Source organism: Magnolia sinica, chromosome 7 (genome assembly GCF_029962835.1).
Source record: "Magnolia sinica isolate HGM2019 chromosome 7, MsV1, whole genome shotgun sequence".
NCBI classification, from domain to species: domain Eukaryota; kingdom Viridiplantae; phylum Streptophyta; class Magnoliopsida; order Magnoliales; family Magnoliaceae; genus Magnolia; species Magnolia sinica.
In genome coordinates, this window is record NC_080579.1 from 81,201,502 (window position 1) to 81,221,007 (window position 19,506).

Genomic DNA, 19,506 nt, shown 5'->3' on the forward strand with positions numbered 1-19,506 from the left:
AATCATTATTTATCTAAAAATACTATGTTATTTTAACCATCCAATCCTATAATTGGGGTCAAATTCTTCTTTGGAGAAAAACACCACATCAAGAGAAACCCATGTTTGATAAATCATGGAATTGTAATCAACATATTAAATTTTGTAATTAATGACAATCACCGGTATGCATATGCAACTCAATTGTCAAGTGTAAATGGCACATATGGATGGACCGGCATGAGCCTAGAGATGTAGTAGATTTCAAAATCACCAAAAATTCCACTATACCTTATAGTGGGGTTGGTTGATATGGTACCTGTTAATTCAATTCTTCTCATCTTTTTCAAATGCCAGATGAAATTTATATTTGACCAAATGCAAATCCATCCTGCGTAGCCCATGTTCCAATAGGCTAAAGTATTATTTTTTCTCGGAGATACGCATGCATGCAGGTTATTCTCTATTACATACATATACTTCCCTGGCAAAATAGATATACAAACAATTACTCACAATGCAGTCTCTAGATCTATCAAAATAAAAGCCATTGTTGAATGATCGAAACTAGAATAATTATTATAAACATTCTAGAATAAATGCACGCTAATTAGAGAGTTCTCATTGCTTGTCAATTCAACTTCCTGAACAGTGACTGGCCCTCACTTATATAGAGGGCCAAAATCGAGAAGAGGAAACACATTCGAACTTTTATGAGATTATTTTGATTATTTCCTTTTAATTGTTAGTGTTTTAATCAACTAGTGAATGGTTCTGGTCACCAGGTAGGACCTCCCTCGGGAAGAACCAAAAGTCCATGGGCTATACAGGTTGGGTAGCCAGAAGACTACTAAACCAGCCCTCATAAGCAAAACCATCAACGTCAAGGATAGGAGAACTACACAAACAAACTACGTGGCACAACGAAAACTGAGAAAAATCAGGCTGCCACCAACCACATTCTAGCTCACCTAAACCCCTGGAAACCAGAGCTTCGAACCCCTTTCGTAGCACTTAGAAAACCAAAACGCCCCTCTTTCAAGGTTGAAACCACACATTTCGTAAGCATTTTCAATGTATTATTCTCATGTGGATAAACGTCCTAAGTCGTTTGTATTATTTTATTACCTTTCCTTTTACTTTCAAAGACCATGGATGGCTAATAAGGAAAAAACCAGTTGGAAGTTCTGTTACGGCCATTGGGTTATTTTATCCACTTTTAAAGACCCAATTGAAATTTGAAATAGTGAAAATAGATGGATGGTCTTGGAGAACAGATAGCCATCTTTGACCCACCAATGTACAATGGGCCCAAACTCCTAATTTCGGATAGTTCCTGCTGTAGGCCCATGGTGCAAAAATTCAACTGATTTCGATGATGCAGTGGGTCACAATGTCTCTTGAACAAAGGATTAAAAGGGGACAGGAATCCTCTACGGCACTTGTTCCACACAGTGGGTAAAACACCCATTTAGAGCTCATCATGTTACATATCTAAAATCCACTCCCTCCATCAGGTTCTGTCCTTAAGATTAGTCCCTAAGGCCAACAATTAGCTAGATCCACAACTTAAATGGACCACACCAAATGGAACGATGGCGATGGGATGCCAGTCATAGGTTTGTGGGTGGGTTTCCATATGGTATCAATCTTTTATCAATCCTTCTAATCAAGTATATCTCACGAGGATGACGGGAATATACAAAAATCATTTCGATATAAAATTTGATGAGAATGTTGGGGGACTGTGGAAGCACACAGAGGTGAATTAAATAGAGTAATCCAATAGCACAAATCAAACACAATCACAAAGATTCTAAATTTAACGTGGAAAAACTCTTTTAGGAAAAAACCACGGCACGAAGCAACAATAATTACTATAAAAGTAAAAAATTACAAGAGAGAAATTACCCAATTCGAACAAGCCTCGAATCTCTCTTTACAAGCCCTTTGAAACCCTAAGAATGAATTAGAAAAACATTGAGATACTCCCTAATCCCAATTACACCCATATTTATAATCTCTATAGACCTGTTTATTTTTCGACTTAACTGTGATTACCATGTAAATGGGTAATAATTATTTACCTAGGTAATTACCGCATCTTTCCCAATGCAGATGTGACAACTTGCTTTTTTAACACTTAAAGCAAGAAATTTATGAAATCAATATGGAGCCCATCGTGATGTATTGACTTATCCACACCGATCACTTGTTATGTCAGCTGAATTTAGGGCATGGACAAAAAAATGAGGTAGATCTAAAGCTCAAGTGGACCACACGACAGGAAATAGCGGGAATCGAACGCCTACCATTAAAAAATTCTTATAGCCATTATAAGTTTTAGATCAAGCTGATATTTGTGTTTCCCCCTTATCCTTGTTTATGTGACCCTATGAACAAGTTAGATGATGAAAAAATCTCGATGTGGGCCCAGTGAATGAAATAACTTTCAACGATGGACAAATTAAGGCAATTATTTCCTTTCGTGTGGGCCATTTGAGCGTTGTATCCGCCTCATTTTTCAGCTCATGCCCTCAAAATGTTTTGATAAAATAGATGGATGGTGCGGATATATCATATACATTACGCTGGGGTCCACAGATTTAAGTCATCAATTTTCGAGGTGGAATTACTCTCACATTTTCAAACGAAGTGAAAAATTAATAATTACTTATTTACCACGATTTATATGTATCATGTAAAATCAAACAGGCCCTAGGAGAATAACAATTGCAATAGGAAAGGAATCTGCAAAAAATTTTGCAAAAATCCCGCACTTTTGCAATTATGCATATTTTCTGCACAATAGTTCGATGGGACTTTGATGGCATCAACAAACCGTCGATGACATCGAACTAATACCAAAACGTTACAACGACTAAATATGAAAATTTTGAATTTTACCGATGGCATCAATCAAGCCTTTGATGGCATTGAGCAACCTTCAATGGTATCGAACAGGCCATCTAAACTGTCCAACAACCAAATCGATAAATTTCAAATTTTTCCGATGGCATCGAACCTGTTATCGACAAATCGTTGATTTATATATTAAAGACATCAATCAACAATCATCACCTGATACACATGATAGATTGAACGCAGCAAGTGGATGGATAAAAGAGAAGAGACCTCCTCCGTTTGAAGAATAGCCTCTAAATACACAAGAAGAGCAAAATCTCATAAAATAAGATTTAAAATAATACCGTTGATGAAAGTTTAAATAGTCCTTTAATCAATTCAAATGATCTATATAAGCCTTAAACTCCAATAATATTATGGTAAATTTATTCAAGACATAAACAACTTTTAAAATGATTCAAATTGTTTAACATGAATTAACATAAACAAGTACTTTAAACTATCACAGTATTCTCCGCACCCTGAAATATCCCAAGACTAGTAAAATTTGTAACTTATTAAAAATTATAAAAATTACTTAAAATTGAGAATTAACTGCCAAAATGATATTTTGAAAAACAAACAAAAACATTTCAAGGACAATGCCCCGCCACATTTAGATCCTATCGATATCTTTGCGATAAAATATTATATATGCTGATTGCAAAGTTATAACCATTATAAGTATAATATACGCCAGACTCTTGAATTGGACATTTTAGCTCAAGTTTCTTTCCATCTTAGCCGTCCATATATAAGATTTTCTTTAGCTTGTACAACATCATGAGTTTACATATACGATATAATGGACCCTTGGACCCACAAATCATGATTGTTTGCTGCCTAAATCAGGTGTCGTAGACAATCAGGTTCATTAGGAAGGACTGATTATTTATAGCCACTGTAGCATCTTTCCTGCTGACATATATAGCATATTTACAGCCACCTTAAAGATAGCAACATCATAATATACCTTAAGTATATCTTTAAGTGATTATTTCTTCTATTTTTCCTCATCAACTCTTATAGAAATTTTTGAATTTTTTAAAACACATACTAAATTATTGGCTGTTCAGCCCACCTAGATGCATGCGTTGTGTTGTATATGTACGTCGGCCAACGTTTTCACCCAATCATTTTGTGACATGGGCTAAAAGACCACACCACAAGAAACAGTGGTGAATGGCTATTAAAAACTTTTCGTGGGTCACAAAAGTTTTGGATCAAGCTGCTATTTGTGTTTTGCCTTCATCCAGTCTGTGTGAACTTATCAACTGGTTGGATGGCAAATAAACATTATAGTAAACCCTAGGAAGTTTGTACTGGTGGGGCTTAAACATTATAGTGGACCTAGGAAGTTTTTATTGGTGGGGTATTTAGTGACCACTGTTTCTTCTGGTGTGGTCCAACTGAGATTTGGATTTGCTAGCTCCAGTTTTTGGCCCATGCCATAAAATGATCTGGCAAAATGGACGGGCCGCATAGATATACAGCCTATGAATTTAGGTGGGCCCCACGGTCATGTCCCACCCACATCACTGGATCTGGGGCCGCGGCTAACTGTTTTTGCCTGATGCCGCTAAATTCGCCTCATTTGGCCTACCTGAACTATGGATTGTGCGAATTTTTGTGGTTTTCCCTTAACCCGTTGCGATGCACTGCTGAACGGCATCTACACACCCAGGTGGGCCCCACAGAAAATCCAGAAGGTTCCCGTGGTCGCCACTGTTCCCTGTCGTGTGACTCACCTGACGTTTTGATCGGTCTAAAAGTTTAGGCCAGAGGACAAGCATGGCATACCCCGGTGGAATGGACGGGGTGGATGCCGTGGACGAGAATTGCGTGGTGTGCCACACACCACCAACCTCGGTAGTGTGTTGACGTGGCAAAGTTACATGGACCCACCTTGTGTTATATCCTCACCGTCTATCCATTTTGCAAAATTATTTTAAGGCTCCAGCTAAAAAATGAGGCAGATCCAAAACTCAGGTGAACCACACCACAGAAAGTTGTGGGATAGTAATACCCACCGTTTCAACCTTCCTAGGCCCATTAAGATGTTTATTTTCCATCCAACCTGTTTATCAGGTCACGCGGACCTGGATGAAGGGAAAACACAAATACCAGCTTGATTTGAAACTTTCATGGCTCTAATAAGTTTTCAATGGTTGGCATTCAATCCCCACTGCTTTCTAAGGTGTGGTCCACTCGTGCTTTGAATCTGCTTAATTTTTTAGCTCATTTTCTAAAATGATCTCATGAAATAGATAAACAGTATGGATATAACACATACATCATGGTGGGCCATCAGAACTTTGCCACGACAACACACCACGCAATTCTCGTCCGGACTTGCGTACACGCATCACGGAAGGCCCGCACACCTTGACCCGAGAATAGGTCATGGATGTGTTTGGCTTCTCCAAAGTCAAACACAGACATTATTTACGGACCTAAAAATCTTGTGAGATAGACGCTTGACTTGTTTTCAGGGAACCAAAATAACAAATTACAGAAAGAAGACAAAAGTGAAATTGGCTTCTTCCGCTGCATGCCACCATTGTAAATGGAGCTCATCAGGTAATGACAGAAACCATTCATCCAGAAGGATTGGTCATGAGTGGCCCATACTGGGATAGGACTTATGTTAAATAGAAAATCAGTTGAACCATGTAGAGTAGATTAGATAATCTTAGATGATAGGTCTGTTTGGAACGTGGATTAAAAGATATTGAATAATTGCGTTAGGTAGAATTAACAACGTTGATGCAGAAATCCGGTCAGCCCTCCTTGGTCTACTGGGGGTGCTCCTATTTATGGATGTAGAGAGGCGGTAGCGTAGGAAAGATTTCTGTATTTAGTATAGTCAGGATCAAGTCGGAATTGACTGGAAGCGGGTCATGCGGACCTGATTGTGCCAACGTGGAGATATACCGACCCGACTCTCATGGTGAGTGGTTGAGTCCCTTTCGGTGCCGGGCAAGTCAGTGGGTGCTCTGGCCTGCTGATGAGAGGTTGAGCTCGACCTCACTTCTTGCCCGGTTCCAAAGTGGGAGGCTGATCCTAGAGTCGTGTTTGACCTAGTGAAGTGTATGAGGTCCTGACCCGACCTAACCTAACCTTTCTTTATGGGTCGGTCTATTTTTTCTATAACAAACAACATTAACTCATAATCATTAAATATCTAAAAATACTACAGTATTTTGCCTATCCAATCCCACAATTGGGGTCAAGTATGAGAAAAGCACCATATCAAGGAAACCCTTGTTTGGCGAACCATAAAATTGTAATCAACAAATTAAATTTCATAGCTAATGTCAATCACCCATAGGCATACGCAACTCAATTGTCAAGAGTATGTGCACATACAGATGGACGGCGTGCATACAACACATGGATTAACATAGAGCTTATGGATTAGTAAATTTGGAAATTTCTACGGTTAATCCAATTCCTCCCATCTTTTCAAATGCAAAATTAAATTTACAATTGACCAAATGCAATTCCATCCCACATGGTCCTCCGTTCCAAATAGGCTAAAGTAATATTTTAATGTCTTGTACATATGTGTACAATTTAATCTCTATTGTTCATGTATATACTCCCCTATAAAAAATATAAAAAAAATACATACAATTACTCACAATTTAGTCTTTTAAATCTATCACAATAAAAGCACCATTGTTGGATGATGGAAACTAGAATAATCATTATAAACATTCTAGAATAATAGCACGTAATTGGGGAAGCGGATTGCGTGGTGAGTAACTCACTATTAGTGTACTGAGTAAACTCTTTGAGGTCCACCGTGATTTATATACTTTATCCGCTCCATCTATCCATTTTAACAGATAATTTTAGAGCTTGAGCCCAAAAATGAGGCATATCCAATGTTCAAATGAACCACACCACAGGAAAGAGTTGAATTGAATGTCTACAGTTGAAAATTTCTTGAGAGCCACTTAAGTTTTAGATTAAACTTTTATATATATATATATATATATATATATATATATATATATATATATAGATATATATATATATATATTCCCTTCATCCATGTATGTATGATCTCATGAACAGGTTAGATGACAAAAATTAGATGGAAAAAAAGATGAACGGTGCGGATAGACCACATACATTTAAGGTGTGCCTAACTGAGTTTACTCAATATGATAAAAGCATACTGGGTAACTCAGTACGCAATCTGAATTTCGTTAATTAGAGAGTTATCCGTGCTTGTCATTTCAACTCCATGAATAGTGAGTGACTGATATGGACCATGTGGGCCTCACTTATATAGAGGGCCAAAATTGAGAAGGGAAACCACATTCGAACTTTTATTAGATTATTTTGATTATTTCCTTTTAGGTTTTAGTGTTTTAATTAACTAGTGAATGGTTATGACCACTAGTTGGGAGCTCCCTCTCGAAGAAGCAAAAGTCCATGGGCTATACAGGTTAGGTAGTCCAGCAGTCTACTAAGCCGGCCCTCGTAAGCAAAATCATCAGCGTCAAGGATAGGAGATCTTTACAAACAAACCGCGTGGAACAACGAAAACCGGGAAAAATGGGACGCGGATTGCGTTCTACACCCGCCCACCTCTAGCCCAAACGGGCAGTTCTGTGGGCGGGCCCACCGTGATGTATCTGTTTTCCTGTCCATCCATCTTCTTCTATCATTTTAAGGCATGTACACAAAAATAAGACGGATCCAACGCTTAAGTGGACCGCACCAAATAATAAGCTTGGTTGCATTAAATGCCCAAAGCATTAAATGTCAATTTGCATTAAATACAAGAGTAATCTTGTACACTTGAGCCTCGCATCTAAATCATTTTTTGTGTTCATGCATTAAAACGATGTGAGAACCGGGACGGCATGGATAAACAGATACATCACCCTAGGCCCGCCAACATAACTTTCCGTTCGAAAATCGGATTGTTTGCTGAGTTACTTGGAACACTCTTATCATATTGAGTAAACTCTACTAGCCCACCATGAATGCATGTGGTTTATCCACGCTGTCTATTCATTTTTCCATATGGGTTGAACCCAAAATTGATGCAGACCATATCATAGGAAAAAGTAAAAGTATTGATTTCTTGAAAACTTTCTAAGGCCTTAATGATATTTATTTGTCATCCAACCTATTCATAAGATCATAAAGACACAGATGAAGGGAAAACAAAAATATTAGCTTTATCTAAAAACTTCTTTGGCACTCAGACAGTTTTTCAACTAGTAGATGTTCAATTCACATTGTTTCCAATGGTGTGCTCCACTTAAGGATTGGATACACTCCATTTTTGGAATAATGCATGAATGACGGCGGGCCCACAGAGCTCAGTTGGATACACTCCATTTTTGGCTAGATACGGGCCGGGGTAGGACGCAATCTGGGAAAGCCATTGGCAGAAGCTCTTGCATTGTGAACCAAGGTGGGGCCCACTGTGATGTTTGTGGGAAATCTATTCCTCCCATCAGTTTTGCGAAATCATTTTAGAACATGGGACCAAAAAAGATCCGGATCGAATACTCAAGTGGGATGAAAACGTGAGGATTGAACATCCATGGTTGAAGTATTCGTGGGGCCACATAAGTTTTGAATCAGGGTACTATTTTTGTTGAAAGTTCATCCCAGCAGGAATGACGTTATTAACAATATGGATGGCATTTAAACTTCACTGTCAACCCAGGGAGGTTAACCATAGTAATTTCCCTACCCACCTTTTCCTTTAGTGAGGCCCAGTTGAGTATTGGATCTAGATCATATTTGGTCCCATCTACTAAAATAAGCTCAAAAAACAGATGGACGGGGTGGATTTGTCAGAAACATGACGGTGAGCCCAATCGGACGTGGATTGCATCCTACCCCTACCCATAGGGTAATCCGTACGGGTAGTGCTCTGTGGGGCCGACAGTGATGTAAGTTTTTTATCCATGCTGTTCATCGTTTTTCTCATATAATTTTAAGTTATGAGTCAAACAATGAGCCAGGTCAAGGGCTTAAATGGACCACAAAGTGGAGATTTAACGTCAACCATTAAAAACTTCTTGGGAGCCGGAGAAGTTTCGGATCAAGCTGATATTTGTGTTTTCACTTCATTCATGTCTACATGACCTTATGAATAGGTTGGATGTTAAAACAACATCACAGTGGCTTTTAAAAAAGTTTCAACGGTGGGTATCATTATCATTGCAGCTTTCTCTGGTGTTGACCATTGGAGCTGTGGACCTACTTTATTTTTAGGATCATACCTTGAAATGATATGAGAAAAGCGATGAACGGCGTGAACAAAACACTTACATCACGGTGGGCCCCACAGAACCCTGCCCGGACGGATTATGCAACCCGCGTCCGGAAAAATCAGGCTGCCACCAATCAGATTCTAGCTCACCTAAACAACTAGAAATCAGAGCTTCGAAGCCACTTCGTAAGCATTTCGAATGTATAATTCGGAAGCGGATTGCGTACTCAGTACGCTTACCGTACTGAGTAAATTCTGAGGGCCCACCTTGATATATGCATTTTATCAACTCCGTACATCACTTTTAACAGATAATTTTAGGTATTCAGTTCAAAAATTTAACATATCCAAAACTTAAGTGGACCACACTACAGGATACATTATGAATTGAACATCTACCGTTGAAAAATTATCAAGGGCCGCGGAAGTTTAGGATCAAGCTGATATTTGTGTTTTCCCATCATCCATGTCTTTGTAATCTTATCAACAAGTTGGATAAAAAAAATTAATAATAATAAACATCATTGTGGGCCCTAGAGAGGTTTCAACGGTGGAAATCATTACTCCCACCGTTTCCTTTGGATGGTTCACTTGAGCTTTGGATATGCTTCAATTTTAGAATCAACCCCTAAATTTATCTGGAAAAACGGATGGACGGACGGCCTGGATAAACCATATATATTTATGGTGGGCCCAACATAGTTTACTCAGTAACATAAAAGGAAATCGGACTGGGTACTGAGTTTACTCTCTTATCGTACTGAGTAAACTCTGTTGGGCCCACTGTGAAATCATGTGGTTTATCCACGCCGTCCATCTATTTTTGCATATCGGTTTAGGGGTTGAGCCCAAAATTAAAGTATATCAAAATCTCAAGTAGACCATACCAAAGGAAACAGTGGAAGTATTGATTTCCACCGTTGAAACCTTTCCAAGGCCCCAGTGATGTTTATTTATCATATAAACTGTTCATAAGATCACACAGACATGAATGAAGGGAAAACACAAATATCATCTTGATCTAAAACTTCTATGGCCCCCAAGAACTTTTCAACGAAATACTTCACTTCACGCTCTTTCAGGTGGTGTGGTCCACTTGAGCTTTGAATATGATTAATTTTTGGTTTAAAAAACTAAAATTATATGATAAAACGGATTAACGGAGTTGATACAATGCATAAATGACAGGGGGGCCACCGAGATTACTCAGTACACTTAGCGTACTGACTTACTCAGTACGCAATCCGATTTCGTATTATTCTCATGTGATAAACGTCTTAAGCCGTTTGTATTATTTTATTACGTTTCCTTTCACTAAACAGTTAGAAGTTCTGTTACGGCCATTGGATTATTTTATCCACTTTTAAAGACCCAGTTGAAATTTGAAATAGTGAAAATAGATGGATGGTCTTGGAAAACATATAGCCATCTTTGACCCACCAACATACAATGGACCCAAACTCCCTAATTTCAGATTGTTCCTGCCGTAGGCCCATCTTGGATAGCCCATGGTGCAAAAATTCAACTGATTCGATGATGCAGTGGGCCACAATGTCTTGAGAACAAAGTATTAAAAAGGGAGGGAATCCCCTACAACACTTGTTCCATGAAGTGGGTAAAGCACCAAGTATGTAGAGCCCACCATGTTACATATCTAAAATCCACTCCCTCCATCAGGTTCTGTCCTTAGAGATTAGTCCATAAGGCCAACAATCAGCTAGATCCACAACTTAAATGGACCACACCAAATGGAACGATGGGGATGGGATGCCAGCCATAGGTTTGTGGGTTGGCCTATATTTCATCAAACCTTCTAATCAAGTATATCTCACGAGGACGAAGGGAATATACAAAAATCAGCCTGATATTAAATTTGATTTTTAAAGAAATTTTATATGGTTATGTCTCTTTGTGGCCCATATGAATTTCTAATTAGGTTTTAACTAATCTATAGTAAAAAATAATACTGATCCGCACCTGATAAACATGATAGATTTAGCATGTAGACAGATAAAAGAGAAGAAACCTCCCTCTTCTTTTGAATTGAATAACCTTCAATATACAAGGAAAGCAAAATCTCAAAAATAATAAGATTTAAAGAAAGGGAAAAGGTACTATGAGATCGACCTCATGGGAACTCACCACGAGGTCGAGCTTTGTGGGGCCCACCATGATGTGTGTCGAACATCAACACAGCGCCACCATGATGTGTGTCGAACATCAACACTATGCATTTGATGAGTCCCCTTCAGTTCATGAGATATCCCAAAAATCAGCCGTATTTAGAACTCAAGTGGACCATACAGCTAAAATCATTTGAAGACATGCTTAAAACATATAAAATCACTTGGTGAGGCTCACCTGAAATTTGGATGCATCTGAAACTTGGTCTAACACATCATCCAAGTGGGACACACATAATGGATGGGCTGGATTTGTGAACCACATCTCGATGGCCCATTAAATGATTATGAATGCTTTAATGGGAGGGTAACCCCTCTCAACTTTTGTATGTGGTGTGGCCCACACAAGTCATGGATTGACTTGAATTTTAAGCTGAGGCCCACCATGGAATGGTGCATCTGACTGATGGGGTAGATGTTCGACACGCATCACGGTGGGGCCCAGACAGCTCGACTTCATGGGAAGTTCCCATGAAGTCTACGGCCTAGAACCATTTCCCTTAAAGTAATACCATTGATGAAAGTTTAATTAGGCTTTTAATCAATTCAAATGATCTAATCGAGTTCATTAGAAAGGACTGATTATTTACAGCCACTGTAGCATCTTTCCTGCTGACATATAGGTCATCTTTACCGTGTAAATGGTAGGCCCCAAAATGAAGATCATCCTTCTTGAAAATCAGACTGATCCACTTACTATATGGGCCACGCCTGTATCTTCGTTCATACCGTCCGCTCAAACCGTGTGGTACATCTGATGAACGGACCAGTCTGATTTCTCTGCCCGGGGATCTTTTCACTCTGCGGTCTACCATGGATGTCGTAGACAAGTAGCTTGTTGGCAGAAGGATGATACGGCACCAAAAGTCGCTGTGTCGTTGCTTTTTGGTGATCGGTTCTCAAGATGAGAACCAAAACAGCAGAACCGTTGACATTCGGCATGAAAAGATCCTTTACTGGATGAAAAACTAGGCCATCCAGATCTGGGCCCACTAGATGAATGGAACCGATCAACGACGGTGGGACCCATTATGGTGATGGAGCCCACGGGCAACAGTTTTAGGTGGTCCAGCAGACTACGAAACTGGTTCGCAATTCAAATAACAACAACGTGCATATATTCTCCATCACGTAAGCATGCATGGTCGAATATTTCAACCCAAACCTAACCCGTTTCAAATCTCTATTACCCAAATCAGCTGTCATATGCCCCTTATAAAAAGACCACATCATCAGATTAATCACAAGCATTAGAAAAAAATTCTGACCATGGATAAGCTTACACTATATTTCTTTAGTGTGTGTCTTTTTTCAGCCCTTAGAGTCTTGAAAGGTGACAAAATATCATCATGTAGCCAAACCCCATATCCTGAAATCTGTGATTCTCTTATTAGTACTACTCCTCTATCAACCCTTGATGACACCCAATTCGGATTCCGTGATTTAGCCCTCCAGGCCACTGTGGACCATGCCGAACAGGCTTACCAGCTCATGTCAAACATGGACCTATTCTCTTTGGACGATCGAGCTAAGATGGCATGGACTGATTGTGTGGAGCTTTTCGAAGACACAATTAGCCACCTTAATCGCTCACTTGGGTCCACAAATCCAGGTCGCTTCGAAGATGCTCAGACATGGTTAAGTGCGGCGGTCGCCAACGAACAAACGTGCCAAAATGGATTCATCGAGCTCAATTCAACATCGCATTTAGCCTCCTTACCAATCATGTTTGGCAACATATCAAAACTTCTTAGCAACTCACTGGCAATTAATAAGGCAGTGGCTACATCAACCGCCGCTCTATCTAGTAAATCAGGCGGTGGTCGACGGCTACTTGCTGGCAATTTCCCAAATTGGGTTTCAGCCACTGAGAGGAAGCTTCTCCAATCATCCACCACAGCCTCAAAAGCTGATCTTGTGGTAGCCAAAGACGGATCTGGCAATTACAAAACTATTTCAGAAGCTGTCGCCGCTTCTTCGAAGCTAAGGAGTGGAACTAAGAGATTCATTATATATGTTAAAGCTGGTGTTTATAGTGAAAACGTGGAGATTAAGAAAATGAAGAATCTGATGTTTATCGGCGACGGCATCGATGCTACTATCGTCACCAGCAACAAGAATGTTCAAGATGGTTCGACGACTTTCCGATCAGCAACCTTTGGTGAGTTTATTCATGAATCTTCAATCTAAATTTCTTTAATTTCTTAGATGGGTTTGAGTTAATTAGTTTTCATGTAAAAGATATTATAGCTTAGAAAGAGATTCCATAAACAAGGTTTGCTAATCCTGCAAGCAGTTTGTGGCATGGACGTTTACATATCTTGTGTATAACATCCGAGCCACTCATCCGACCGGCGGAGAACTCAGGTCACCATTACAATAGGTGGGCTGAGGCATACGAAAAGTGGATGGTAATTAAGAAAACGGCCCACGTGTGTGTTGTACAAGACGTGCATGTAGAACTGCCAGACTTCTCCACCGAGTCATTTACATGGTGGGGCCCACCTCATTAAAGGCCCATTAGGTGGGCTGATGAATACCAAAAGTGGATATTCAGATGCACACAGGGGACCACCTACCTTCTTGGCCGGGACATCTACATGGTGGGGCCACCTGATGAACGGCTTGGATGTTGAACAAGTCACGCACGTTGGGATGTAGAGAGTTGCATGTTGGATTTGCAAAACATCTATCTCCGCGATACTATTTTTAATGGATGAAATTTTCAAAATTTACTATGTTAGTCTCCAGCATTATGTTATTGAAAATAGAATTTCAAAGCTTATGATAAAAAGATGAGTATTGATCTAGTGGGCTAGTGTATAGCAATCTAAAATGGACGGTCAAGATCCTTTAAACAAAAAGGTCTAATAAACAAATAGATCCCATCTATTTATTAAGTTCCATCATGGATTGATTCTAAAGAATGTAGTCATAACCATCCATTCTTATCTTGGAAAAAGGATGGATATTGAAAATAAGGCCAACCCATGGATAGATTGGATCATCCAATCAGTTCTATTCTTATTTAGTAGCCCATGAAAAGTGTTCTGGACTTGATGAACGATTCAGATTGATCGATCGGACGGTCAGAAGAGATGCAAATAGGATCACTATAACTTGCTCGAGGGCACTGGAGCATTTCATTCTTTCCAAGTATGATTATTTTAATGATGACTTTAACAGTATTTGAAAATGAAATCTCGCTTTTGCTTGAGTCAAAAGTAAGGAAGCTTCTTACGATTGTCTTTCCGTTACGTGTACTTTTTGTCTTTGAGGGACGATATGTTACAATCTCAAGGACATATGGTACTTTCATCTCTAAAGTTTTTTTGGAAGGTTTATTTATGATTTGGACCGTCCATCTAGTTACCCTTACTTTAGATGGCAGATGTATCAAAATATATACCGATTGGGAAATCCTGATCATCTGATTGGTGACCCTCAAGGTGAGTGTAGAGATCGAAAATGCTTCGGTCAAGGGAAATTGAAGAAAAAAAATGACGGATTGGATTCTCTAATAGGTGTGACTTTTAAAACATAAATTATCCATGATGGGTCCGATTGAAAGATCTCACCTTCCACGTGTACTGTGGGAAGATGGCACTGCAAGTCTAGTTCATCCCGCTCTATCATACCATCTTCCTTTGATTTCATACATTGTGACTAGAAAGTTTGTGTATGACCCAAAAAGCAGCAAGAAAAAAAAAAAAAGTCCGGTGACTCATCTTCTTACGTTAACAAGCAAGAAAAAATGTGATGGACGTGATGAGGTCGACCATCATATTCCTAGTTGATAACTACTAACTACTCGGAGACTCCTCAAATTGATTCATCGAATCAATGAGCTAAAACATGGAAAATAATTTTAATAAAATTTAAAATAAATTGATTGATTATTTAAAATAATTTAAAAAAATGTTTACAATCCTTTAAATAGTGATATGTTACCGTTTCTTAAATAGTGATATGAACCTTAGGAAAGAAGTTTCGGAATCAAACTCCAACTCAAAATCTCTAAAATATTATGATTTCCACTAGACTTCACGTTTTTCAGCAAAACCATGTTATTCTCCAAATTTTTCTAAGCACTTTTTATGGTGGACAAAATTACTATAAAAAGTAAAAGCAAAAATAAAATGGATTTTCCACCGTCAATCTAATGGAATCTCATCACAAATTCGGCACGGGCAACCCTGCATATCTAGATTGGTTGGCCAAAGTAGCTTCCCCTGCCCAAAATCATATAATATACTTTGAATAACTCTTTCGGTGTGCGAGATATGCCTATTTTAAGGTTCTAATGGTCCATATCACTTCCGCCTCTGATTGGGCCTTCTCCGTTCCATCTTGACCATGAAATTGTCCGCAACCAGCTCTACATCATAAAGAAAATCTATGTTTTGATATTGACTTGCACAAAAATATCCTTGCAGCGGTCACCGGAGACGGCTTCATCGCCCGAGACATGACGTTCCAGAACACGGCTGGGCCACAGAAACATCAGGCGGTCGCGCTCCGATCAGGAGCAGACTTCTCAGTATTCTACAAATGCAGCTTCAAGGGCTACCAAGATACGTTATACGTCTACTCCCAGCGACAATTCTACAGAGATTGCGATATTTATGGAACAATTGATTTTATATTTGGAGATGCAGCAGCAGTCATCCAAAACTGCAATATATATGTAAGACGGCCCATGAGCAATCAAAAGAATACGGTGACCGCTCAAGGAAGATCGGACCCGAATGAAAACACTGGCATTTCAATCCACAATTCAAGGATCATGGCAGCATCAGACCTGAGGCCCGTACAAGGGTCGATCAATACATATCTGGGCCGTCCATGGAAGAAGTATTCAAGGACCGTGATCATGAAGACGGATCTCGGTGATCTGATTAATCCTGCAGGGTGGCTTGAATGGAGTGGGAGTTTTGGTTTAAGTACTCTTTACTATGGAGAGTATATGAATACTGGCAGTGGGGCTGCCACCGGTAGGCGAGTGAAATGGGCTGGGTTTCATGTTATCACGAGTGCAGCGGAGGCCGGAAAATATACCGCCGGCAGTTTCTTGGGTGGGGGTTCATGGATTCCGGCAAGTGGGGTGCCTTATACTTCAGGGCTTTGAAATGTTTCGTCTGTCATGTGGTTATTGCTTATGACTTCTGTTCTTTAATTTCTTCTTCTTTTTATCTTGTTGGTACATGTATTTATTAAAGTTTAGGTAGAGAAAATGGTTGTACACTTCATTGAATTTAAGACCACTGCTGATGGGGTCTTGGGCCCCATGTAATTTGTATTTTTTACATATGATAATAAAGTCATTGTTTTGAAAATGCATATGTTCCTTCTATTGAACTATTACATTCTTTTTCGTTAAAGTATGGTGATTTTTCAATACTATCTTTTAGGTGATGTTGAATTATTCACATATAGTAATTTGGGCTGTCGAGATTATGGGGCCCATTGCGGATGAGGCATATCCTGAAAAATCGACGGATCAAACCATCTTAATCTTAGATTGGTGTGCATAAAATGAATGGTTATGAACAAAATGGTGGCAAGGCATAGACTGTCCATTGGCTTGAATTTTTGAACAAAGTCACATCCATAGCCAGCCTACGTGGACGTGGATTGCGTGTTCGCCCCAACACCAGGACTGCGGGGTCCATCATGATGTATATGTTTTATCCACACCGTCCATCTCTTTTGCGAGGTCATTTTAGAGTATGTATCCAAAATTGAAGCATATATAAGGCTCAAGTGGTTCACGCCATTTTAGGCCTACCATTGAAAACTTTTTAAGGCCACATAAGTTTTTGATCAAGCTGATATTTATGTTTTCCCTTGGTCCAGGTCTGTGTGACCTTATGAACAGGTTGGATGAAAAAAAAAAAAAAAAATCACTGTGGGCCCTAGGAAGGTTTCAACGGTGGAAATCATTATCCCCACTGTTTCCTGTGGCATGGTCCACTTAAGCTTTGGACATGATTCAATATTGTGTTCGTGCCCTAAAATGAGCTGGTAAAATGGATGGACGGCGTGGATAAAACACATAGATCGTGGTGGCCCCACAGAGTCCTGATACCACGTAGCTAGGTGGTGTTGGAGTCACCACACAATCTGCGTCCAGCCTGCTTGATGCGCGGCTCAGATAAGATTCTGCCTACCGTTGATGGGATTACCCCAAAAAAAAAAACTCCAGATACTGACCGTTCGTTAACAATGGCAGCTGATAAAGGACCAGGATCCTTCGATCTTTAAGACTTTTGCAGCATTCTGCATCAATTTTGATCACATTAGGTAGACCATGTGTATCAATGGATCATAGTCCCACATATACCGAATGGGCGTGTTTGGGTGACATTTACAAATTCATTTCAGTGAGTTTTTGTCCGACGACTGTCGACAGTTGGCGTTTCTGCGTGTCCAATTTCTCGCCCACAGTTCAGATTGCGTCAACCGTTGTGGTCCACATATTTATTCGATGGGCCTGATTTTTTTAGTACACCCTCCCTTTTGAGGGAAGCGGATTGCGTACTGAGTAAACCTTGTGGTGTCCACCGTGATTTATGTATTTTATCCACTCCGTCCATCCATTTTACCAGATAATTTTGAGTCTTTAGCCTAAAAATGAAGCATATCCACAGGTAAATGGACCACACCACAGGAAACAGTATGAATTTAACATCTACCGTTGAAAAAATCTTGGGGTCCACGGAAGATTTGGATCAAGCTGATATTTGTGTTTTCCTTCATCCATGCCTGTGTGATCTCATGAACAGGTTGGGTGACAAATAAACATCACTGTGAGCCCCAGCAAGGTTTCAACGGTGGAAATCACTGTTCTCACTTTCCTGTGGTATGGTCCACTCCCTGTTGGGTTTAGGTTGAGCGGCTTCGTGGGGTTGGCATAATCACATGTACTTGGATCTGGTTGAATTGGGTCAGGTTAGATCTATTACAAAGATCACTTCAGGTTAGTTTGTGTTGAACACCTGGGGTTGGAATTCAGGTGAGATATGGGTTGTAAGTTGGACCCTCTTGAAGCTGGGCTAGGCTTGGGTTGATCCTCAATCCAATCTAATATTCCACCTGAATTACACCCTTAATGAAACCACCAAATAAATAGATGGATCAAATTGCCTGTTAGTTAGGCCTATTTTTATACAAATGATATTGACGTTAATAGAGGTCATTGATCAAATGGCTAAGATCATCAGATCAGCTTAATATTTGCATGATATCCCATGAAATCTGAGTTGAACCTAATAGGCAGTCTAGGTCATTCTTTTGGATTGTGTAAGTGTTTCAATGTAATTAGGAGCATAATAGCTTTTATCTCTCCTCACCATATATTTAGGATTGGATAATGCATTTAATTTTTAATAGTTATTTGGTTATCCTATTGAAGATTTGAATTTAAAATAAATTTTTTTAAAAATTCTTGTCTGGTTATCAATTACTTTATTTGACTTTAATAAATTCACGCCGATATATCAGTAGGATCCTCTTGTCCATAAGATTTAGGTCATTCATGATGAGGAGCACATGTTTGATTACCCATCTCCCCAAACATGGTTGGCTGCTTACATGTCACTGGATGTGAATAGATTTTTTTTAGAGGATAGACAATCAAAGGTAGGCCCCATGTTGTGGTTAATGCAAATTAGTGATTAGCCTTTTCGATATCAAATATGGACCACTGGTTTCTGTGCATTGATTGGATGTTTAGGATCTTAATATCATGGCAACTTTTTAAAACGGTTGGGCAAACGAGGCCCCACATGATGTGTAACGTCCCAGTTTTCACTGCCGACCACAATGCCCTCGCGGCGGAAATCTGAGTGTCTCGAATAAGGAATAATCACATGTGGACAGTTTTTCCCAGGTCCGTATAATCATATTAACATCCAATAAAGGATACTAATCAATACAACAGGTATTAAGAGACAAGTAAAAATAACTATAGCATGAAGTATCAGGGCCCACATCTAGAATGACACACATCCAAAAAATACAATTTTCAGGGAATATACAAACCACAGTATAATAAAATGCACGAGATGTAAAGATGACACAAAGGAAGAGCTAGTACTACTAGTTGAGCTCGTTGAGCTCAGCCACGCTATTGAGGGGTCTGTCATCCCCAAAATCCTCACTGGGCTCAACATGAGTGTCCTCATGAGG

At 39.5% G+C, this 19,506-nt stretch overlaps 1 protein-coding gene across 1 annotated transcript; it reads left to right on the forward strand.

Annotated features, from left to right (window-relative positions):
- The first annotated feature begins 12,577 nt into the window (after positions 1-12,577).
- LOC131251538 (pectinesterase-like) lies at positions 12,578-16,649 on the forward strand. The gene is made up of 2 exons (XM_058252294.1): positions 12,578-13,477; positions 15,753-16,649. The coding sequence occupies exons 1-2, from the start codon at positions 12,586-12,588 to the stop codon at positions 16,442-16,444; spliced, it is 1,584 nt and encodes a 527-aa protein (XP_058108277.1). The 5' UTR covers positions 12,578-12,585; the 3' UTR covers positions 16,445-16,649.
- The last annotated feature ends 2,857 nt before the right edge of the window (positions 16,650-19,506 follow it).

Coding starts and splice junctions, on each gene's coding strand:
- LOC131251538 (XM_058252294.1), top strand. CDS start 12,586: ATGGATAAGCTTACACTATATTTCTTTAGTGTGTGTCTTTTTTCAGCC. Junction 13,478..15,752: donor TTTCCGATCAGCAACCTTTG/GTGAGTTTATTC, acceptor ATATCCTTGCAG/CGGTCACCGGAGACGGCTTC.